This window comes from Anguilla rostrata, chromosome 13 (genome assembly GCF_018555375.3).
Source record: "Anguilla rostrata isolate EN2019 chromosome 13, ASM1855537v3, whole genome shotgun sequence".
Lineage (NCBI taxonomy): Eukaryota > Metazoa > Chordata > Actinopteri > Anguilliformes > Anguillidae > Anguilla > Anguilla rostrata.
In genome coordinates, this window is record NC_057945.1 from 36,716,401 (window position 1) to 36,741,400 (window position 25,000).

Here is a 25,000-nt window from a genome sequence, read left to right on the forward strand (position 1 = left end):
CGCCCCCCACCCCCCCCCGTTTTCCCATTGGCTCTCACCGAGGATGCTGACGAAGGCATTGGCCACAGGTCCCCACCCCGTTTTCCCATTGGCTCTCACCGAGGATGCTGACGAAGGCATTGGCCAGCAGGTAGCCGTGCTCGTTGGAAGCGTTGCACTGGTACACCGCGCTGCTGCCGATCTGCACCGAGCGGAAGATCAGCGTGTCGCCCACCGCCTGCCGGCTCGGGTTCGGCGCCGCGCCTGTAACCCGCGGCAACAGGGAGAGAGAGCAGCGAGGTCAACGACGCGGTAATCACCCGATCGAAAATCGTCGTATCGCATTGCATCGCAGGCGTTTAGCAGCTGTTCTTATCCAGCACAGACTAGCACACCTTTAGCATTTTCACACAGCGAACGTTTATACACCTGGACACACACCGGAGCAGTCCAGGTTACGGGACACGGCTACAATGGCTGGGCCCTACCAGGGAATTGAACTGCCAACCTTTAGGCTACAAGTCCAGTTCCTTAATTATGCTACACAAGTGCAGTAGCTTGTTCTTATTGCCTGTGGCAAAGGTGTCCAATCTTATCCGAAAAGGGCCGGTGTGGGTGCAGGGTTTTTGTTTTAGTCCAACACTACGACACCCCCACCTCTACTTATCAAGGTCTTCATTAAAGGCCATGATTAGCTAAATACTTAAATCAGGTGTTGCAGTGGTGGGCTACAACAAACTGCACCCACACACTTTTTGGATAAGACTGAATACCCCTGGCCTATGACATCCAGATTAAAAACTGAAGAGGAAGAGGAAGAGGAGGAGAAAAAAAACAAAACTGCAAGCCTCATTCATGTGGTGCTCCTGTGAGCGATGATGCACTTTGGGCTCACTTTCGATTGGCTCCCCGTTGACCAGCCACTGGATGCTGGGCTTGGGACTCCCGTTGGCCCGGCACACGAGCCGACCGTTCTCGTCTGGAGCCAGGACGATGTTTGACGGCTGGTCCAGCCAATAAGGAGCCGCTGGTGGAGCAGAGAGAAAACAGCATGTGGGTGGGGCTTAGAGACGCAGCATGTGGGCGGGGCTTAGAGATGCAGCATAGGGGCGGGGCTTAGAGACGCAGCGTGTGGGCGGGGTTTAGAGAGTCTCACGGATAAACATGGCAGTCAGTAACATCACAGGCGTTTAGTAGCACCTTGAGCAAGACACCTAACCCCCTCGGTTGTTCCCAACGAGTCGGCTGGCGCCTTGCAGGGCTGCCTCACCGTTAGTGTGTGAGCGTGTGTATGAATGGGTGAATGAGGGGCGTTCATTGGAAAGCAATCTGTGCGGTTGTTGCTGGAAAATGCGCAATATAATATCACAGGCCATTTAAATGCAGTCCATTTAGTAGAGGCTCTAATCACACATTTACACTGCATCCATTTAGACAGCTGGATGTATGCCGAAGCAGTGCAGGTGAAGACCCTTAATGGAGGGCACAAGGGTGCAGTGCCCTGCCAGGCAATCAAACCTGCGGCTACAGGGCCAGTTGCTTAAACATATCATTGCATTACAGGCATTTAGCAGACGCTCTTATCCAGAGCGACTTACACAACTTTTTACATAGCATTTTACATTGCATGTATACAGCAGGGTATATACTGAAGCAATGCAGGTTAAGCACCTTGCTCAAGGGTACAGCAGCAGTGTTCTACCCGGGAATCGAACCTATGACCTTTAAGTTACAAGACCAGTTCCCTACCCACTGTGCTACACGGCTGGTCCATAAGACAGAATCGCTACACCGAGGCCTGAAAACGCCCCCCCCCCCCAGATACGGGCGACTCCAGTGATTGGATGAGGGCGCCGGGGGGCTGACCTTTGACCTGCACGGAGATGGAGTGGCGGACGCTGCCGATCTTGCTGTTGGCCATGCAGATGTACTCCCCGGAGTCCTCCTCCGACACGCTCACCACGCGCAGCGTCTTGTTGAAGTTCTCCAGCTTCACCTTCCTGCTGGGCAGGTCCCCCCCCTTCTTGAACCACTTGATGCTGGGGGTGGGGCTACGGGCGGGAGGAAGAGGAAGAGGAGGAGGAGGAGGAGGAGGTGGAGGTGGAGATGAGACTGTCTTTTGTTTCGAACGGGCAAACCAGTGTACGCAATTTCCAAAAACTGGGTATGTGTGCGTGACAAGAAGAACGCGCAAATACATAATGATGCTAATGATGCCGTTCATTGAGACTCACCCTTTACCTATACGCTAGTCAGTATCCAGCACCGAAAAGCCCAGATTCAAAACCCCAGGTGCTTCTGACTCTACTACCTGGTCCAGCAGTCAGTTTCACACAATGACAATTCATACAACTATTTGTGTAAAGAAATACTTCCTGATATCTGTGTGTAATTTAGCTGTGTATGTGCATGAGCATATGTGTATGTTCACTTGGGTACAAAAGAGTGTGTGTGTCCATGTGTATATGTCTGTGTGTGCCCCGTGTGAATGTGTGTGTGTGTGCCCGTGTGTGTGCACGTGCATGTGTGAGACTAAGTCTACATTCCTCACACAGTATATAACTAATTCACTATTCAAGTAGGTGTGTGTGTGTGCGCATACGTGTGTATAGGTGTGTTACAGGAACTCACAATCCAGCAGCTATACACTCCAGGAGCAGCTGTTCCCCACGCAGCACCATCTTAGAGCTGGACGCCCCCGTGGGAGACAGGAAGGTGGGCGTGGTTTCAGCCACCCCTCGACCTGTGAAGAGAACGGGCCATGCCCCACACACACACACACGCACATGCACACACACACGCACACGCACACGCACACATACATACATACACACACACACACACACACACACAACATACGACACACGCACACACACACACACACACACACCCACACACACACACACACACACACACACACACGCACACACACACACACACACACACAGACATACACACGCCCAAATGCGCACGCACACAGACACACACACACACACAGACATACACACACGCCACACACAGACACACATGCGAGCACACACACACACACACACACACAAATCAGCATCACATAAACCCAGCAGTGTCAGCTGGCAGTCGGTCTCTCCCGCTCATGTAATATGCTCTCTCTCACTCTGATATTCTTCCTTTTTAAGAGTGAGGAGTCCAGTTTACGGGGTGGGCTTTTGACCAGAGGTCCAGCACTTCTAATCTGGATTCTGCATAATAGAGCATTGTGCAATGCCTAAACCCAATTTTATTCTATTATCCTTTTCATTTACCATATTCATTATTTCGCTTCCAAAGCATCATTGCTATGGCTTTAAATAATGATATCTGCCATGAACTGAACTGCACCAAGTCAAAAAAAACAAAAAAGCAATGCTCTGAAATGGCACACGCTATCAAAGCACTTCAAACAGCTCGTATGAAATGCGCAACATTTAAATGAGCTCTCTGAAACACTCCAGGAAGATTAGTTTCATAACATCGCGATATCAAATAAAACTTGATTGGTCAGTTCAGCTATTCAAGCTGACTAAGTCAGACAGGTAACAGATCAGCAGGTTTATACTTGCACCTATACAGACACAAAAAATAAATAAATAAATCAGAGAACAGCATCTATAAGTGCAATGGAAATATATATATATATAAGATTCCACTGGACTCTACTCATTGAGGCAGAGAAACAGAGAAGACTGAAGTCACAATGCTGCCATGCTGACTTCTTCAGACCTTTATCAGACAGTGAAATCTGGAATGTATACTACAGTGAGACATTGATATTAATATGAAAGGACATTATGACATTAGCCAGAAATTAGGGGTTCCATAGAGAAGGAAATTAGTTAACAAGTCAACATCTTCCCATTAAAATGAATGAAGAAGAATAAAAACACAAATGACTAAGGAAAATGACATCAGACATTAAAAAAAAACAAAAAAACAAACAACAACAAAAAATTAGTGACAGATTTTAAAAATTATCCCGAGTTATGGAGAATTCACTCAGGAAGTGGGTTAAAAACTTAGCCGTGTCAATCCGTGAAATCTGCCTGGGACCACTTGCATGGATAATTCCCCCACGCACTGAACCTGAATCAGTTTTAAAATGCACCATGTGAACGTTGAGGTTCAGCAAACTGATCCTGGGTCAGCTGTAGGCCTGCGGGATGAACCTGCGCTCGACTGGGATTGTTGAAAAATAAAGCAGACCGTGTTCACACTAGGGGATTTATATAGAATTACTGCAATGCTGCACAGCTGTCCTGGGTGGACAGATGCCGTCTATTTTTGAACATCAGCTGATCAAATGAGCTTAAATCCTTACCTTTGAGAGACTACAGTTATAGGAAAATATCCTTTTGGCTTAGTAGAATAGTAAAACAGTTTTTTTTTTTTTTTGTTTTTTTTTGTCTGTGCTCAGAGGTGCTCATTGCCCCTAATTTGTGACGGACATGTCCACCTGGCTGTAGAACAGGGGGCCCAAAACCATAATAGCCATGGAAACCATAGTGAGATCCTTGTGATATCCTGCCTGGTCACAGGAAGTCAGAACTTTTCAGTTCCTGAAAGAGCTCAGCTTGCACATGCAAGGAACGTAGTGGCGACGTAGCTCAGGAGGTAAGAGGGGTTTGTCTGGCAGTCGGAGGGTTGCCAGTTCGATCCCCCGCCCTGGGTGTGTCGAAGTGTCCCTGAGCAAGACACCTAACCCCTAACTGCTCCCAACGAGCTGATTGGCGCCTTGCATGGCATGGCAGCCTTTCACCGTTGGTGTGTGTGTGTGTGTGTGTGAATGGGTGAATGAGAGGCATCAATTGTAGAGCCCTATATAAATGCAGTCCATTTACCATTTGGATACAGCAAGCGACAGATCCAGTGACCCCTATGAGAACCACAGGAAGCCTTCAGGAAGAAGCTATATGCATTAAGTTGACCCACATCTGTGAAATTTGAGGTCTGAGAGCAGACACTCGGGCAATCGGATGTGCGATGTGCAGTTAGGCGAGGTGGTTATTTAGTTAGACGGGTTAGGCGAGACACCACGGTGGCTACTGGTAAAGAACTACAGACTCACCACTGTACACGTCAGTGTGGTTGAACCATGACGTGTCATTAAAGGGCTCTTCTGCAACAAAACAACACCAGGCCTGTCACAGCACGCAATGGAAGAAACCAAACTAAAAACAGATACGGGGGGGAGGAGGTCAGGGTGGGAGCAGGAACAGGGCTGCACCATGGGAGAGCTCATGTGGGGGGAGCTATGCTATGAAAAGTGAAAATGTCCACCACCAACATCAAATAAACATGCAAAAAACAAAAAGGAATAAACACAAACCCAAAAACAGAAAAACAAATATTGCTAAAAAGGCTAGAAAATTATCAAATTACAGCTCAAATATGAATGATTTTTTAAACAAAAACCAAAAATCACTCTGATAGAAAATGAACAGGAAATGACAGGCATGGTGCTGTCTGTTTCTACTGTATGTCCACATAATTAAAATAATACTCTCCTTGGCAAACTAAAAAAAAATGTCACCAACCTCATTAGTTTCCAAGGCTGTAAGACCAGTTCATTTTTAGAAAATTAAAAGTAAAATGGTGAACACAAACAACCATAGCATATGGTGAAAGGAAAACAAACAGTGGACAGTAAATGTGCGACAAACTGATTAGAAATCTGTCATACTGCACTGTCGCCACTAGATGGCCATATCACACGTTTCGTGTGTTCACACTTCCTTGTGGAAAAGCACTGGGGGCTGTTGAGTGTCTGCATGTGAGAGCACAGACACATACTTCCCCCCCTGACTACTGAATCCAGAATTCAGGGTTTTAGCAAAGAAAACTATTTTCGGATTTAAGATGGCTGACCTCCGTTGAGTGCTAATGCCCCCGGGGCGCACACAGACAGAGACAGGTCACACTCACTCGTCTGGACTTTGAGGGTGAAGGGGTTCTTCTGCTGGATGGTGTGCGTGAACTGGAAGCGGGCGTTGCAGCTGTAGTCGGTGGCGGCGTCCTTGGCCAGGACGTTGGAGAAGTACAGGTCGCCGTTCAGGCCCATGGAGACCCGGTCGTCCTGGGCGATGGGCATCATGGCTGGCCAGAGGGAGAGTCGGAACCAGAATTAAAAACAACACGGCGACTCTAAGGCCCCGCGTTCGGACCGAAGGTCCGCGACGCGACGAGTGGCATCGGGCGACTCTGTGCAGCGGTGGTGGAGTGGGTAGCGAATCTGGCCCGGGCCTTCCTGTGTGGAGTTTGCATGTTCTCCCCGTGTCCGCGTGGGTTTCCTCCCACGGTCCAAAGACATGCAGGTTAGGCCAACTGGAGACTCTAAATTTCCCATAGGTATGAGTGTGTGAGTGAATGGTGTGTGTGTCCTGCGATAGATTGACGGTCTGTCCAGGGTGTGTTCCTGCCTCTCGCCCCAATGCACGCTGGGATAGGCTCCAGCACCCCCCACGACCCTGCCCAGGATAAGCGGTTACAGATAATGGATGGATTTGATAACCCAAATATTTCAAAGTTGTGAGGGCCTGTTGATAACTTTGCCGCTGGTCTCCAGGCCACATTACTGCACAAGATGACCACCATGCATTACTGCGCAGCAGCAAATCACGGCAGGGCGACTACGGCAAGCGTGAAGGACAATAATCCACCGCAGCGACGGTAATCGATTCTCCGTGAGACCCGGGACAAGGTTAGCGGCGACGCGGCGGGGGGACGGGACGTAACGCACGGGGCTCCAGCGGCGGGTAATTCAGCCCGGGTCAGGGGCGCGACTTTGCGGAGATGAGACCGAATGTGACAGAAAGCCCCACCCCCACCCCCCCCCCATCCCCATCCCCATCGCCAGGCCGGGCCGGGCTTCTGTGCTTCTGAGCACTCAGCTATTCCTGCAGCTGTGCAGAGCTGGCTCAGCAGAAACATTAACCGTGTGACGGACAGCGTGCATAAATATCCCTGCACACCGTGTTCGGGAGAGTGGAGCTCGGCAGGACCGGGGCGCGTGGGGGGGGGGGGGGGGGTGTGTGCGGTAGAATGGGGGGGGAGAGAGAGAGCATAACAGGAGCTATGTCACAGACAGCACAGCAAGGTGGGGGCAGAACACTATGCGGGAACAGTGGAGGAAATGTGGGGAGTAGAGTTCACGGGGGGTGGGGGGCGGGGGGATTGGGGGGTGTACAGTAGAATGGAGAGGTGGGGTGGGGGACAGCGCCAGGAGCTAAGTGACAGACAGCACAGCGAGGTGGGGGCAGAAAAGGATGTGGTAACAGTGGAGGAAATTTGGGGAGGTAGGGTGGGTGGGGCGGGGGGGCACTCACCGCTGTTCATCCAGAAGGTGAAGGGCGGGGGCAGGCCGGGCGGGGGGTTGCAGGCCAAGATGAGGGGGGAGCCCTCCGCCACCACCACCGGCTCCAGCAGCTCCTTCGGCCACAGCGGGGACTCTGAGGGGGAAGAGTCAGGACCGCGGATCAGAAACCTGCCCGGACATCTACCGGGCTAATCAATACTGGCCTCGGGGGCGGGGGGGGGTGATATGATACTGGGGCGCTCGCTGCAAGTTTGCAAGCAAAGCGTTATAATTGTAACACGGTGAGACTTCTAAGGATGCAGAACAGAACAGAATGGAACAGAACAGAATAGAACAGAATGGAACAGAACAGAATAGAACAGAATGAAACAGAACAGAATAGAAAAGAATAGAATGGAACAGAACGGAACAGAACAGAACACAATAGAACTGAACGGAACAGAACAGAACAGAACACTATATTGTCCATTAGATACAGCCTAATATAAAATGGAAACCTTCCTTAAGCTTTTTCAGCACAGACAACAAGACATGGCTGAAAGGAAAGTACGTTCACAGTGTACAGTAGGTTTACGGGTATTACAGCACAGTTTCTTGCATTGCATGTTCACATTTTAGGCCCGCTCTTACAGTAGGGATTAATGGTATGCGACGTTGTATGTGTTGTAGGTGTGGGTACTGGTGGTACGGTGTGTGCGGCGTACGTGGTGCGGTGGTACGTGCGTGCGGTACGTGTGTGTGGTACGTGTGTGCGGTACGTGCGTGCGGTACGTGCGTGCGGTACGTGTGTGCGGTATGTGCGTGCGGTATGTGCGTGCGGTACGTGCGTGCGGTATGTGCGTGCGGTACGTGCGTGCGGTATGTGCGTGCGGTACGTGCGTGCGGTACGTGTGTGCGGTACGTGTGGCAGGCCCTCACTGGAGACGCGGAGCAGGATCTTGTTGGACAGGGCCGTGCCGAAGTCGTTGCTGGCGAAGCACTGGTACTCCCCCTCGTAGTCCTCGGGCCGCCCCCCGCTGCGGAACCCGATCTCCAGCGTGCCGGACCGCCTGCGCACCGACACCCGCGGGTCCTTCCCCACGTTGTAGAACTTCCCGTTTCGCCTCCACGAAAACCTGCCACAGCGACGGAGAGAGAGAGAGAGAGAGAGGGGGAGAGGGAGAGAGAGAGAGAGAGAGAGAGAGGGGGGGAGAGAGAGAGAGAGAGCGAGAGAGGAGAAGAAAGAGATGAGAGAGAGGGGGAGAGAGAGAGAGAGAGAGAGAGAGTGAAAGAAAGAGTGAGAGAGAGGGGGGGAGAGGGAGAAAAAGGATAGAGAGCGAGAGAGAGAGAGAGGAAGAGACAGAGAGAATGAGAGACAGAAAGAGAGCGTGAGAGAGAGAGAGAAAGGAAGAGACAGAGAGAATGAGAGAGAGAGAGAGGAAGAGACAGAGAGAATGAGAGAGAGAGGAAGACACAAACAGAATGAGAGACAGAGATTGAGAGGGGTGGGGGAGAGACAGAACATTGTAGCGGTACTGTCATGGTATTCTGTGTTGATATTTCATAAGACTGACGCTGCATGGAGGAACAGCAGGTGATCAAACCTCATTCTGTGAGGGCCCTGTTAGTAAAGCTCACAGAACAGAGAGATTCCACTCAGGTCACATGACACAAGACCACCCACGGCTACACGACCTTCCACACCTGTACACCACAATCATTTGCATAATTTCCCCTGACTGGCCAATTAACAATGCAGTTACGTAGTCATGGTTTAGGGGTCACTGGGAAGATTTTCAAGGACATCCCCAGTCAGCCCCTGCTGCTAAATAAATGCCCAACCTAAAGACTTATTAAAATATTAAAATTTGACTACAATCATTGTTGTGAATGATTTAATTTCATGTTTCAGCCAAATGCATTCCTGACTTCTGCATGAATGGCCAACTGGGTAAATTATGACATCACAATGGCTGCCCTGGGTTACCGGGAGGTGCCAGTTACGTAATGTCCCGAAGCAGGACGAGACAAACAGTTCCCGTTGAATGGCACCACTGTCCTCGGCTGGTCAGAGCCAGGTTACGTAAGGGGACAGAGGGCAGGCTCTGTCCGCCCGCATATCGAACCCGTGCTGCAAATGCCAACGGGCGCGGCGGGGGGGGGGGGGGGGGGATGGCTGGGGTGGCAGACAGAGGCCACAGCCCTCTCACATTTACCAAAAAAAAAACCTTCACTGTTCGTGCACAGACTAATGGCTGTCACTCCCAATTAGAGATGGAGGGGGAGACGGAGGGAGATGGAGAGAGATGGAGAGAGATGGGGGGAGATGGAGGGAGATGGAGGGAGACGGAGAAAGATGGAGGGAGATGGAGGGAGAAGGGGGAGATGGAGGGAGACGGAGAAAGATGGAGAGAGATGGAGGGAGACAGAGGGAGATGGAGAGAGATGGAGAGAGATGGGGGGAGATGGAGAGAGACGTAGGGAGGTGAAACACAAAGAGGGACCCAGAGTGTGGGACAGTGGCAGAGAGGAATGCCGGGCAAACAGGGGACAGGGGGCCCATCGTCAGGATGGAGAGATAAACAGAGACAGAAAAAACGAGTGAAGGAAGGGGGGAATGGACATACAGAGCCAGAAAGACGTACCACGACCTGTTTTTTTTCTAATTTTACTGTTACTGTTGTGTAACAGGAACTGTTATTACTGAAATTTGCTTATTTTGGACATATCCTTGTGAGGGACAGCTCACTTCAATACACACCGTATCCATCTAGACCAATCAAAATTATACACTAACACTAACACACCACATGCGATTTGAATGAGAATGGGTCCGACAATAGCTGCACTCATTGTTCAGGGACATAATGCACCTCTGAATTCCAGTTTCGGGGGGGTGGGGGGGGTGTTACAGGAGACGGAACGGAGGATAGAGAGAGGTGTTGAAGAGAAGGTGTTGAAGCTAGAGATAGGCGTGCACTGTTGGCCTTCCAGTCAAACAGGAGAAAGAGGGAGGGAGGGAGGGAGGGATGGAGAGGGGCGGTGAAAAGGGGATCTTTGTGCTGCCTTACGTCGGCACTGGGTTCCCCTTGGCCTCGCACTCGATGATGATGTTATCTCTGGGGTCCACAATGTAGTCCTTCATCGACTGCTTCACAATGGTGGGGGGCTGCCTCACTGGAAAGGGGCACAGAGAGGGGGAATATGACCTCAACCACTCTGGAGGGAAAATATCTTCATCTGTGAAGAGTACGTTTTCTGGAATGTATTTTATTATTATTTTTTTTTTGGAAAGTATAAAATCCAAGTTAGAAGCTACAGTATGTTTACATGGGGCCTCGTATTCCACGTCTAAACAGATTAATAGCCCGGTCAGAATGAAAATACCTCACGTAACAAACTTAATCGGAATAAACTCTCTCATTCCGACTGAAATTTAATTCGGTTAGAAACGGGAGGTGTAAACCTTTAGTTATTCTCACCGACAGGAGAATGTTACTCGTGTAAACGCTTGAATGGACTGCTTTATTTATCTGAATGGGATAAATATGCTTTCTGCGCACGTTCATTCACAGTGTAAGTGACGTCGACGAAGACACGGCTGGTCTGCGGGCGACTCACTCACCCTTTTGGGAACGTTAAAATTATTAAAAATCATGAAACGTCTCGATGGTCAAAAGGCGAGCGATAATGAGTTGTTCAGTGAGTGTGTGGAAAAAAAATTAAGTAAAGGAGAATCACAATTTTGTGATCTTACACCTTAAAGAGTAACAAAACAAGGAAGGGTTTTGAAAAATCAGTAATTTGCAATCCAACCTTACTCTAACGGGAACGTCAAATAAAATTTTAATTTAAAGTGACCCTAAGCAAATACACTGCAGTGCATCCCAAGGGGAACTGCTTGTCAAAGGGTGATTCATAATCTCTTACTACAGCGTGCTCAAACAAACATTTTCATTTAGGTTTTATTTTCTAATAATAAAATCTGAGCGCCTTTTCCTATTTAAATCTGTACGATAACAAGCTTAATCAAACTGATTAGGTCAAATGTGTTATGCAGTTAGTTACCCAAACAGCACGCACATGTGTGTGATAATTCAGTAGAGCCACACAGAAATCACTGTGAATTTTCATACTTTCTGGGTTAACATCCCTACTTCTTTTGAAAAGTGCCATTGGATCATTAGAGACAATTAAATATGAGATAAATTCTCTTAAAATCTGTGTGTCTGATAAATTAATACTTATTTATATACGCTTGTATTATGCTACTGTAAGATGGCTGTATTTCAATAACTTACATACACAGGAAATTCTACAAAGAAAAAAAAAATCCAAATTTCACCTTCACTGTACTAGTAGCATTAAACATATATATGAAATATATTAAAGATTCAAAGGTTTTAATAAAAAGGAAAGTGATTCGTCAGATAAACCATGTGACTGGTCAACATGAAGACATTTATTTTTAAAAATGTAAATGTAAAATGATTTTTACAAACAACACCATGTGACCTTCTGCAAGCTCATTGGACTCTGTTGATTTGGGGTTGTAACACCCCGTCCCTGTTGCCTTTATCCTTTGGACTCTGAGCAGCTGTGTTCAGTGTACCTCACATATTTAATTGTCCATTTGCTCAGAAACATCTAAATTGCTGTCAACATCACTCCGCTTCTATTTCACTAAGCAGCTAGCACTGGATAATACTTCCAGTAAAAAAACAATATACCAAACAAGCTCCAAAAAAGATCTGAACAGAACATTATATAATATTTTCATTCGCAGTGATAATGCAAGCTAGAATGCACATATTCTTTACACACAATAATTTCAAAACATAAGGTTTTGGCATTGTAATCCAATACAATTATCATAATTGTGAAAAATGCTAGTGGTGATGTAGTGACAATAAATGAATCATTAAAGGGAACCTGTGGGCCTTTCTGATATATATATATGATTGTTATTATAATTTTTTTTTTCATAACTACTGAAGTCAATCTACTAGCTTTACGCCTGGTACAGTATGTACAACCAATCATATTTCCTTCCCAATTGTTTTTTATCAGTTATCCTGAGCTGTGTTCTGATTTCCTTTTTTTAATGCAGAGTAATTACAGTAAGGTACAGTAAGTGTGGCAAGGCCCAGAGGCCCCAGGTTCACTTTAACGCAGGTGAACATCTGGGTCAGGCAGCAGGACTTACGTTCTCGTTGGATCATTGCTGTTAGTTCCAGCAGGGACGACAAAAGAGTAGAGAAAGAGAAGAGGGTAGATGGGCTTGTTAGTGATATTAGGGTAACCATGGGCAACAGTGATCTACTATCAGACATCCCTCTAGTGTTTGTGATACATGGTTATGCGTTTGCTAAGACGGGTCTACGTCGCTAATGGAGTGGCCACACAACCGTCGACAGTCGACAAAATCCATTAGACAGCCATTCATCTGCATTAGTCATTAGCTGAGAGGTTAAACCCTTTCCACAACAACATTTATATTTCCCCATCCTGTGAAAATACTCCTGCAACTACAAGAAAGTCAAGACATGAGGATATACATTTTTACGGGGGGGGGGGAGATACATACCTGTTAAAATCATCCGGAAGGGCGCATCGTGATTTTCACAAGAGGGGGGCGTCAAGTGGGGAAAACAAAAAAAAAAAACACAGAAAAACATAAAAAACAAGAAGAGATGTTGGTCAGTATTTGGTCAGGTACAGCTGATCTGGAACATGATTGGCCAGCACAGACACAGGGGTAATTTGAGAGAGTGGACAAAGGCTGATCCTAATAAATCTGACTGATTATCCGAGCGCATGATTGGAAAGCGGGCGTCCGTTGTTTCTCTCTCTGTGGCTACAGCTGCGATGAAATCACTGCACTGCTGCTGCTCAGGAGCTCAGGACGCTAGCCGCTCGCCCGTTCCGCTCCGTTAGCGAGCCGCGGCATCGCACACAGAGCGCTGGTGGCGGCGGTTCAACTGTGACATCATAATTGGCCCGCTCGACATCATCCAGAGAGCCTTGAGCTCTCACTCCCCTCGACTGCACGGACAATGGACGGATTCACTGGATGACAATGGACCCCACAGACGATGGATGCGGATGGAATGGGGAGTTCTGAGGAGCGCGATGGTGGCACCAGACAGCCGAGCGAGCCAGAGGCCTGGGGGCTCTCTGGCAGCCCCCACGGAGGGAGGGGGGGAGGGGGCGCTGGACAGGTTTTTGGGAAACCCCCCCTCCCAAACCCCAACTCACGGCAACCCCAATTATTAGAGAGCACCCAGGGAAGAGGGCGTGTATAATGATGGAGGGGGTGGGAGGGTGGTGACAGAGATCGATTCCTCCATATTTCAGAACGCTACAGACTACACAGGCCTCCTCAGATATGACTCTCTTGAGATTGCCTTTCATTTCCTAAAGAAAAAAAGGATCTTTAAAAAAAAAAAAAAAAAGACTCCTTTTCCAGATGGCTGTTCGATTCATATTTGTCTGAGGGTTAGCGGGGGTCAAAGGTCACGGAGGACATCCTGGACATGGCAAATGGAGGGGAACATCCATGCTGCTAAACCTACAGAGATCAATACACCCATGGAGATGTGAGACTGTGACGATAGGCAGACTAAGAGAAGGGGGTCATGGCATAAATCATTAACAGATTCTGCCTTTATTCCGAAGAGCATGTTCGCTAAGCGGAACGTGCCACCATGCTGGACCCTCTGTGTTCTCTCTCTACACGCACACGGTTTGTTTCTGGGCATTCGTCCCAGAGAAAAAGAAAGTACTAAGACAGAAGGACAGTGTGTTTGCTACTCTTGAACATTCCAAAATATATTTGGCCAATTTTTTTTTTTATCATAAAGAATGGACATATTGTGGACAAATGATCTTGATTAGTGTAATATTCTGGGCTATTTAATTTTTTAATTAAATCAGTTGAGAACGCACAAGCAGTGGAATAATCAAACATGTAATTGCTTAATGTTTACTGCTTAGAAGAAAAGAATTAAATGATAAGCGATATTGCTGGTATTTCATTGACAAACTATAAAATTACTCTCCACACAGCAAACGCGTAACAATTCTGTTTAAAACCGTTTCATCCGTAAATAGAGCGATGAGGGTTTGCAAATGAAAAAGACTTGTTGGCTAACCTAATGAGGGACTGGAGCACAGCAGCACTTGCGACGTTGTAATTAAAACCATTGCTTTAATTTGAAAAAAATACATTCACAATCTGTGAATGGAGCCGTGTGATCTTGGCATGAAATATTAAAAATACTTCCAGGAGACAAATGAGACGGGCAATGCAGCTTCCAAAACAGCTCATGAATCATATTGAGTGCATGTTATCATTCAGTCAATTCTCCATTTTTTCCAAAGAGTGATGCGATGGTGATGAGGTTTGGATGAGTTGGGCGGGGGGGTGGGGGTGTGATTAGCAAATAGCTCATTCATAGTCTCCAGTCCCATTGCAGTGAGCGACACAAGACAGTGTATGTGTGAAAGAACTATTTCCCACTAAACAAAAACAGCTCTCTCCATTTGAGCTCAGCTTTCTAGTCTTATGACTCTCTCTCACATGTGTTGGGGGTTAATAATGCGCATGAAATCCTCCATAAATTATTCTCCATATAATTAGACTTTTTAACAATATTTTTTATAATATTAAAATAAAAAAAGGGTATTTTTTCGTCGAAGATAAAACACAAAGGAAAGGTCGCCCTCCACGTTTCTGTAGAAACGAAACGCTGTCTATCACTGACAGGTCCAAAGGTGACTTTGGGTCAGTCTTCAAAAGCGTTTCTTCGTCCAAAATATTGGTGTTTCTTAGCATCATCAAATATACAGATTTTTCAAAAATGATCGGACAAGCAGTGAAATCCAGAGTGGCACATCAGGCTGCAGCACTGGCCCCCTGGTGCAGAGAATCAACCCCGCAGTCCAGATCCAATTCTGGCGATGTCAGCAGAAACCCTGCCCGGGGCGGACCCGAGCGGAAGCTTTCTGCGTAAGAGGCCCCACTCCGAGCGGAGAGAGGGCGGGATGGTTTTAATCAGCACGGCATTTCCTGTCCAAGAGCGAAATGGCAGCCTTGCCGTCCGATCGGGCAACCTGCGGTGCACATGTAGCATCTGCATGCGATTAGCAGGCCTTACTGTACGCGCTAAGGGACTGCAGCTGGAGGACTACAGACCGAACAGAGAGAGGAATACGGAGAGGAGCAGAGAGAGGGGAACAGAGAGAGGAGCAGAGAGAGGGGAACAGGGAGAGGAGCAGAGAGAGGGTACAGGGAGAGGAACAGAGGGAGAGGAAGAGGGAGTGGAACACTGAGGAGAGGAACAGAGAGGGGGACAAAGAGAGGAACAGAGAGAGGAGCAGAGAGAGAGGAATAGAGAGAGGAACAGAGAGGGACAGAGAGAGGAGCAGAGAGAGAGGAATAGAGAGAGGAACAGAGAGAGGGACAGAGAGAGAGGAACAGAGAGAGAGGAAGAGGGAAAGGGACAGAGAGAGGAACAGAGAGAGAAACAGGGAGAGGAACAGGGAGAGGAACACAGAGAGGAGCAGAGAGAGAAACAGAGAGGGGAACAGGGAGAGGAACAGAGAGAGGAACAGAGAGGGGAACAAAGAGAGGAACAGAGAGGGGAACAGAGAGAGAAACAGAGAGGGGAACAGAGAGAGGAACACACGTTGCAGGCACGTTTGGGCACATGCTCGTCTGAGGTCTCCAGAGTTTTTAAAGGGGTTTACAGTGATGGAAACAGGCCTCCAGCTGTGACTGGGTGTTTCAAGTTATGGAATAAAGGCCCAATATTGGGGAAAGAAAAGTAATTATTAAAAAAGACATCAACATTCCTTTTATCTACATATGTTACATAACATAATTTAGATAAAAGAAATCGCTATATTTACTGTATATGCTACATAACATTTAGCGAGTGCACGTTATATTAAAACAAATAAACAATTTTAGCATTAGCGGGCCGTAAGGATTCATTTTGAACTGATTTAACTACTGGTACAATGATTCGGATTATTTACAACAGCTTCAGATGCTAGCCCAGCGGAGGTAGTTATCGGTGTAGACGTGGCTCGGCTGCGAGTTACTCACGGTCCAGCGGCACCTCGATCGCGCGCGCTTCACGCCAGAGAAGCAGGAGGACCGTCAGCCCGGCGAGAGCCGCCGCCCGCCCCCGCGCCAACATCTCTCCTCCGATTGGCCCCCCACCAACTCTGCCCTGGTCCCCGATGGGCGTGGTCACGGTCGTTTCGGCTACGCCTCAGACCTGGAAGACAGGCGCAGCAAGTTTTGTGTGAAGGTCTGGGGAGGGGAAGTGGAAAAAGGAAATCAGGAATGGACACAAACTCATGGTGCTTTCCCTTCCCGTTCAGGAAAAACAAGAATAAAAAACGCAAAGGATGGAAACTCGCTCATTGAGGCCCATAAATTAAACCTTTTTGGCAGTCGAGGGGGAGGTGGATCCAAGGTTGACAGACCCATACCTCAACTGCTTCGCAAAAAAATGTAAATTGATAAAACATTCCAAAAGGATGCACTCATGTTTCCTTGCTCAAGCATCCTTCCTGAATTTCTGCAGTAAAGGGCTTATGGTAACAAACAAATAAATAAATTAATGGGATTCCTTGTTAGTATGCTACAGTAGTTTAATTATTGTTAAGACAATTTCAAGTATCAATTAATAAGAAATCACAGGTGGTCTGAGGTAGAATCATTGGGGCATGACCATTGCTTAGGACAGGTCAGTGGCCATTGCAAAGGAGAGAAAGGTACACGCGAAAAAAAAAACAAGTTCCTACAACTGATCCGCATCTCTGTGAGTACATCACAGATGCCGGGGAGAAGGCAGCCAACCCCTGAAAAACAGCAGATGGCCAGGTGAGCTTTCAGGGATGAAGAGGAAGCTCTGATCTTCTTCCTTAGAGATCAGCCAGAACCACTGAAAGTGTCGTCTTTACTGCTGACCTATTTTGGATGCTTGTTAACACACCAGTATTTAAATGGCACATGTCCTTCAACAGAGTCAATCAGATTTCCAATAACAGGATGTAATTTTTTATCCCTAAGAGACATTCAAGTGAGCTAGAAAGCATTTTTTCCCCATAACAAGCTTCAGACTTGTTGTTCTTTGAAATAAAATACTGTACGCCATCACAACACACCATGTGGTAAGCCCATCTGGGAGTTGTTTCAAACATAAATGAAAAACATAATTAATTATTAATAAGCCCTTGCATTTCAAAAAAAAAAAAAAAAAACTTCACATGATTTTTGTCTTTTATGCAGAGCTCAGCATTATTTCCGATATACTTCAATTAATTACTATTAATTACGGTTTACATTGTATTGTTGTGACAGAACGCATAGTAAACATGATAATTAAATTAATCACTCCCCATTTGATTTCACAACGCCTTTCACATAAAAACCAATGGGGCATTGAAAGTTTTTTTTTTTGTTTTGTTTTTTTTTTACATTAAAGAGATTATAATTTCAAGCAATTAAAGTAGTCATAATTCAGTAATTAACTGGAATAACTGACTTGAATGGAAAAAACACTTTTAAAGTAACTGTTACACACAGTATATGAAATGGCTATGCTCAGCTATGTTGAAAATCTAGAAGAGTGCTGAACTTATCCTGTTCCAATGAAGATTCCATTGTATGTTTAACGGACAATGAAGACTCTCTCTATTCTACGTCCAAAACACACATGCACACGCCCTCCTCCTCCCACACACGCACACAAACCATCTGCCATCAGCTCAACACCATTACCCTCGCAACCTTAATGTGCCCCACAGGGAGGGCAGGGATATCCCAGCATGCCATATGCTGCCCCTGTCAATCACGTACGGCTGAAATGAGAGCCAATGGGGGTTTTAGAGAGCCGGCACACTAACAACCAGCTTACAACTTGTAGCTTACAGCATTCCACTGTAGAACCTAGGCCAGACCGTCAAACCAGGTAAACCATGTATCTGATTGGCTGATTGCTGTACATAGTCTCATTAGCATATGTGGCAGCAGTACAGTACAATGGTATAAATGGTAAGGAACTGGTCTTGTACCCTGAAGGTTACAGGTTCGATTCCCCGATAGGACACTGTCATTGTACCCTTGAGCAAGGTGCTTGACCTGCATTGCTTCAGTATGTATCCAGCTGTATAAATGGATGCAGTGTAAATGCTGTGTAAAAAGTTGTGTAAGTCGCTCTGGATAAGAGCGTCTGCTAAATACCTGTAATGTAATGTAATGGAATGGTAGACTTCCAGTGACGAGTTGGCAATAAAAATCTAATATGCCCTTTCACCAACGTTCCTTTCACCAACATTACAGGGTCGGCGGTGTAGAATAACAGTTAGGGAACCAGGCCTGTGACTCAGGGGCTGCAAGTTTGATTGCTGAGTGTTCTTAACCTAAATTGCTTCAGTACACATAAGGCCATAAAAATGGATCGTACGCCGCAAGTCACTCTGGATAAAAGCATAATCTGTTAATGGTAATCTGTAACATACAGGCGACGTAACACCAAATCTATGAAGGTCACTGTGGGTCACTGGGAGTTTCACATCCATAAGGCATCCATTTTTTATCTTGAGCCGAGGTAGCACTGCCAAGAGCTCCACGTCTAGCACAACCAATCAAGTTTAATTCAATTTCAAGTTATGTGCTAATAACAGAACGCCCATTTGTTTTTCTATGGCCTCTTACATAACTTGACTTTTACCTTTACACGTTACATAAAGGCCCAGTTTGCCCGTTTGCTGTTCAGGTTACGTACTTTATACAGCAGTAAAAAGCCACATAAGGCTCTCTGGACACTAAACATGGAGATGAGGGAAACCCATCTGCCACCTGTGCAGACCCGACTAACCCAGGCCTGGGGCCTGAGGATCCCGTTTTCCCCCAAGAGAAAACTGGATAACTACTGAGCCAGGGGAGATGTTCTTCACCGGTGTGTCGAAAAAGGGTTTTAATCTAAATTAGAGGTGGAGGGTAGAGCCCCTGGGGTGGGGTAGGGCCCATTTTGTTGAAGGAAACATTTGATGGATAGAACAAAATGGCTTCAGGACTCAGTAGGGTAAATGTGCCCCCCATTTGCTGTAGCTTACAAAATTACACCTCCATTGCTACTGGGGGGGGGATTTGCACATATTGTTTCCATGGTGATACTGTGGGCCAATAATTGTCTCCACCGGAGACCAGGCACCAGTAAGAAGCAAGATGATCCCGACGTCCTGCCCACCTGCTCTCCGTAAGGTCTCCCAGGTGGTTCCATTTTCCTGATTTACAGGTTATCTAAACGCGGTCCAGATTCTCAAAGTCAACCGAGGATCAACTCACCAACTCATCCAACCCTAACGTCTGAACATGCAACCCGTAAATGTCTGTCATTACATTACAGTTATTTAGCAGACGTTTTTACCCAAAGCGACGTACAAAAGTGCATACCAAAGTTCATTAGAACAACTACAAAACACAGGTTCGATAATTTATTTAACCTTTATTTACCCAGGGTAGGTTCACTGAGCACGGATGCTCTTTTGTAGGAACGCCCTGCTTCACACTCATACACATTCACACCTGGGAGCTGTCCAGTACAACCACAATCCTCTATTGTTGGCCACTGAGCAGCTCCACTGGAGGGAGAGGACATTTTTTTTTTAGCCAACTGAATCAGGATAAGGTACAATACTCATTTTGTAATAGTTATTCATAGCCAAGAACACAAAGTCCAGTTCACACAGTGAACATTATTCTGAGTGGGGGGAAGGATCTGTGATCACAGTTCCTGGTCCCTAGCACTGTCGCTTCTAATTCTGTATATTATTTCTCGTACATTGTACGATTATGCTACAATAACTCGTAAATATAGCTTTTTTCATAAAATACTCGTTTCAGCCCTTAAGACCCCTAGGGCCATGCCACACATGGCTGCCAAACACGTCCGTTATCTCGCGACTCAAGTGCAATATCGTTAGGAATTAAGAGCAGATGTGAGTAATCTGCCTGGCGTGAGTCCCAATCCCCGGCCGTACTCATCCACTGCTTTTCACCGCACTGCCAAACGTATCCTAATGGGAGTGCAACACATGCTTTCTATAAAAAAATCCTCTGATGCGTGGATAATATTTTTAGCCACACAGAGCAATGTGTGGGCCACGAAACCTTGCGCCGCAAAATCTTTTAATCGCATGCGCAAAATCTCGAAACATGCAGCCCGTTACATCTGCATGCGGCTGTTTCTCAGCTCCAAACAGCATGGCAGGGCACAGTTTATAGAGTAAAGACCCAAACAGCAGGGTAAGGCACAGTGTTTAGAGTAAAGACCCAAACAGCATGGCAGGGCACAGTGTTTAGAGTAAAGATCCAAACAGCATGGCAGGGCACAGTGTTTAGAGTAAAGATCCAAACAGCATGGTAAGGCACAGTGTTTAGAGTAAAGATCCAAACAGCATGGCAGGGCACAGTGTTTAGAGTAAAGATCCAAACAGCATGGTAAGGCACAGTGTTTAGAGTAAAGATCCAAACAGCATGGTAAGGCACAGTGTTTAGAGTAAAGACCCAAACAGCATGGTAAGACACAGTGTTTAGAGTAAAGATCCAAACAGCATGGCAGGGCACAGTGTTTAGAGTAAAGATCCAAACAGCATGGCAAGGCACAGTGTTTAGAGTAAAGATCCAAACAGCATGGCAAGGCACAGTGTTTAGAGTAAAGACCCAAACAGCATGGTAGGGCACAGTGTTTAGAGTAAAGATCCAAACAGCATGGTAAGACACAGTGTTTAGAGTAAAGATCCAAACAGCATGGCAGGGCACAGTGTTTAGAGTAAAGATCCAAACAGCATGGCAAGGCACAGTTTTTAGAGAAAAGATTCAAACAGCATGGCAAGGCACAGTGTTTAGAGTAAAGATCCAAACAGCATGGCAAGGCACAGTGTTTAGAGTAAAGATCCAAACAGCATGGTAGGGCACAGTGTTTAGAGTAAAGATCCAAACAGCATGGTAAGGCACAGTTTATAGAGAAAAGATCCAAACAGAGTGGCAGGGCACAGTTTTTAGAGCAATCACTGTCATCATTCACCTCATGTTTGGGCTGTTTCAGTCTTTCAGAAGCACCCTTTGCCTTAGTTTACATTCGCCTTTAATGCCTTGTGGTTGTTTTTAAACGATAAACTTTTTAAACTGAGTCTATTTTTAGGTTACTTTTCATTAGTCAGGACAATCCCTTGGGTGAAAATATGTAATCTCTCTCTGATTTTTTTTTTTTAAGGTAAACTTCCCAATTAATTCATTATTTCCAATTCAGGAGTTAATAAGATTTTCTTAATCACCTTGCATTTTTCTCATAACATGGCTGACAAGATTACATTAAAATTGAAAATACAAATATTAGCAATTTTACAAAGTAATATTTTCAATCTGAATGTGTCATGAACCAGCTTTGGAGGAGATTTTCTCCTGTAGAAATGAGCACCTAAAGTTTCGTGTCACCCCACATCATTTACAGAGCTCTGGAGAGGGCAAGCGTAGTCCAGCACACATGCTACACTGTAGCCAGAGGGCTAACGCAATCTGGATCTTTTCTACACTTCAGTTTCACTTACACTTTCAGATTAAACAGTAAGTAGGCTATACGTTTCCCTAATCACTACACATAGTCACTAATGTTATTAAAATCATTACACAGAAATTTCCATAGCAGCTCACAAAATACAAAAACACCTTTTGCACGAGTACAACTAAACACAGTGTAATCAATTAAAGGGTACTCATTTTTCATCAAATTATTCTTTGCATATTTCATCTTACCTCCATATTTTATCTTATACCATAGACAGAAACATTTTTTTTAAAAACAACACGTGTTTTGCAGTCTTGTTGTCGATGCAACCCTTCCAGTAAAACAATGACCACGGAAAGGTACGTGCTTGCTCAATTATGGGCCAGAGATTTTTTTTTTTTTTGAAAATGGAAAGCAGCACGGTAAAACCCTCTCGAGTCCCACTCTGAGGGTGACATGCACTGGGACAGTTCCCCACAATGGTTTTGAATAGTCCTTGAACAATAATGGATTGGTGGGGGGAGGGGGGGGGGCTAAAAAAAAAAAAGTCTGAAGAGGAGGAATTATGTGCGATGCGGGTCGGGGGAGAATTAATATCACGAGTAAGCTAAAGCCCATTAGAGGAGAGAAAGGTACTCCATGGTTCATGACTGTAGGTGAAGAGGCATCAATTTGTGGTGCCGAGACAGACAAAGGCTCACAAGTGTTAAAGAGGGTTGATGACACGTGTTAGAAAAACAGAAAAACTCCCGTCAGAGCCAGAGAATTAACCCCAGCCTTGTGGACGTCCTGAGCACACACACCGACAGAAGCTTCCTCCATCCATCCATCCATCCATTCATTCATTATCTAATCCGCTTATACCTGGGTCAGGGTCGTATGGGGGGCGGGGCAATCCCAGCATGCATCGGGGCGAGAGGCAGGAACACACCATGTACAGGTCCCCTGATCCATCGCAGGGCCCACACACCATTCGCTCACACACTCATACCGGCAGGCATAGCGTCTCCAATCAGCCAAACCTGTATGTCTCTGGACAGTGGGAGGAAACCCACGCGGACACGGGGAGAACACGCAAACTCCACACAGAAAGGACCCAGGTAACTGACCTCAGATTGATGACGTGAGACGTTCGAACCCAGCAAACGGCCCTTTAGGTAAACCCCTGGGTGTGTTTACATCACACGGCCGCCTGAGGCTTCCCCCCTGAATCCACAGCGCTAAATTACCCAGCTAAACGGACGACACTGAACTGGCCAGTCCTGGGGAGGCAAAGCTGGATGCCAGGGGTGGTCCTGGGGGGGGCAATCACTGGGCCAGACGATGAAAGGAAATGGAGAACAAGTATGCTCTGCAAGCACCTAATAGCAGCCAAACAACCAAAAAAATGTACATTTATACACATTACGCGTACATGTGCAGCTTTTGAGGGACTCAGTATTCCCACTAGCGCATTGGTTTCCAGTCTTATCCGAAAAGGGCTGGCGCGGGTTCAGGTTTTTCGTTTTAGCCCCGCGCTACGAGAGCCGATTCAACAAATTCACGAACCGTCGTCTTCACTCAAGACCTCGGTAAGTAGAATCAGGTGCGGTAGAGCCGGGCTTTAAACAGAAACATGCACCCACACACCTGCCCTTTTTGGATAAGGTTGGAATAAACCCCCCCGTTCTAGCTACTCGGAAGCAAAATGAAAGACTACATTATAAAAGAGGCATTAAATCAAGCGGCAGCCTCCCGTGTGGATCCAGCTGCAGCTCTGCTGGCCGAAGAGTCGGCACCGTTAAAACACTGCGAAGTGCGCGAAATTAAACGAGACGCAACTGCAGTCGCAGCGAAGAACCACTAGGGGACTTACGCGAAACTGCAAGGGGTCCCGGGGCGGCTGCAGGGAGGACAGGGGCGAGCTGCAAGACCTGCGAAAAAAAACAAAGAAAGAAAAACCGATAAATAAAAAATCAATCATTAAAGCTGTTTTTCATCTTTTTTTTTTTTTTTTTTTTTTTTACAATTCTAACTGTGATCTTGGTTTTATTTTTCAGAGATAAGTAAATGCAGTCACCGGGCGGTAAGTGCTTGGATACCCCTCACTGTTACTCCAAACGCAGCAACAGCACCGTAAATTCACAACGGTTCAGTTTCTGAGCTCCCCCAACCCCCCCCCCCCCACAACCTGTTCTCTGCCTGCCAATCTGATCAATAGCGCTCACTCAGCAAACGCTTCCTCACACCACCCCCCCCACCCCACCTCCTCCCCCCCCACCTCTCCCTTCACCAGCCTCGCAGTTCCGCAGCAGCATCTTACCGTGTGTCAGAGTCGCTAGCGCACACAACGAGCCTGCCTAGCAGCCGAGAGCGCTCTCTGCTCGAACCTCGCGCGCCGGCTCATTTAAACACCGCGGAGAAGAGCGGGGGCAGGCCAGCCGAAACAAAAACCCGCTCTCCCGTCTCCCAGGACCGCCGAGCGGCGCGTGATTCTGAATGGGATCCAGCTGTGCCTAGCGGAACATACCGTACTCGCCACTGCCCATTGAGAAGCCTCCCGGAAAGGGACAGGCATGCGAAAATGCATGCGCTCCTCCTCTGCGCCCAATCAAAGTGATTGCGCATCTGGGAGCGAGTAATGCGAGATCGGACCGCGGTGGAGAGCACATGTCAAAACACCAAAGGATGGGGGAAGGGATGGGGGGGACGGGGTGGGGTGTAAGGGGCCTGTTCATGGTCCAAATAGCATATCCACATGTTTTCTTTTGTTCTATAGAAGTGCAGCTCTGTCCCAAGGAAAACACAAAACTATCGTGGGGTTTCAGACAAAGTGCTGACTGTGCCCGTGCACATGCTCAGTCCGGTCCCCCCAGCCCCAGAGGAGGTCCGCTCGCTGCTCATTGGACGGCTTCTCCTTCATGACTCCCTTCTCTCCCCTCTGACATTTCAATCAATGGCGGGTCAACCTTCTCAGCAGAGGGTACTTCAGACGGCCAACAATGCAGCCCGACCCAAAGCGGCCAGCACTGACCCTCAGCGAGAGTGAGAAAAGGTTTGAGAGAGATGCAGAGAGAGAGAGAGAGAGAGCGAGTGAGTGAGTGAGAGAAAGAGGACAGCGTTTGAAAAATAGACACATGTATGACAA

The 25,000-nt window shown here is 47.0% G+C and overlaps 1 protein-coding gene across 20 annotated transcripts in view; it reads right to left on the reverse strand.

The window, feature by feature from the left end:
• Positions 1–25,000, reverse strand: part of nfasca (neurofascin homolog (chicken) a) — a 103,423-nt gene that overhangs the window by 38,337 nt on the left and 40,086 nt on the right. For 10 of the 20 annotated variants that reach the window (XM_064306701.1, XM_064306697.1, XM_064306692.1 and 7 more), the window contains 12 exons: positions 23,729–23,786; positions 16,398–16,572; positions 12,492–12,509; positions 10,357–10,462; positions 8,225–8,421; positions 7,317–7,439; positions 5,917–6,087; positions 5,060–5,110; positions 2,611–2,722; positions 1,846–2,030; positions 875–1,006; positions 100–243 (listed from right to left, as the gene is read on the reverse strand). In XM_064306701.1, the coding sequence (XP_064162771.1) occupies positions 100–243; positions 875–1,006; positions 1,846–2,030; positions 2,611–2,722; positions 5,060–5,110; positions 5,917–6,087; positions 7,317–7,439; positions 8,225–8,421; positions 10,357–10,462; positions 12,492–12,509; positions 16,398–16,491 (1,333 nt within the window). In that variant the 5' untranslated portion in view covers positions 16,492–16,572; positions 23,729–23,786. Of the gene's footprint in view, positions 1–99; positions 244–874; positions 1,007–1,845; positions 2,031–2,610; positions 2,723–5,059; positions 5,111–5,916; positions 6,088–7,316; positions 7,440–8,224; positions 8,422–10,356; positions 10,463–12,491; positions 12,510–16,397; positions 16,573–23,728; positions 23,787–24,175; positions 24,321–25,000 lie in introns of those variants that run through there. The other 10 variants (XM_064306703.1, XM_064306699.1, XM_064306710.1 and 7 more) reach the window with 5 other exon arrangements.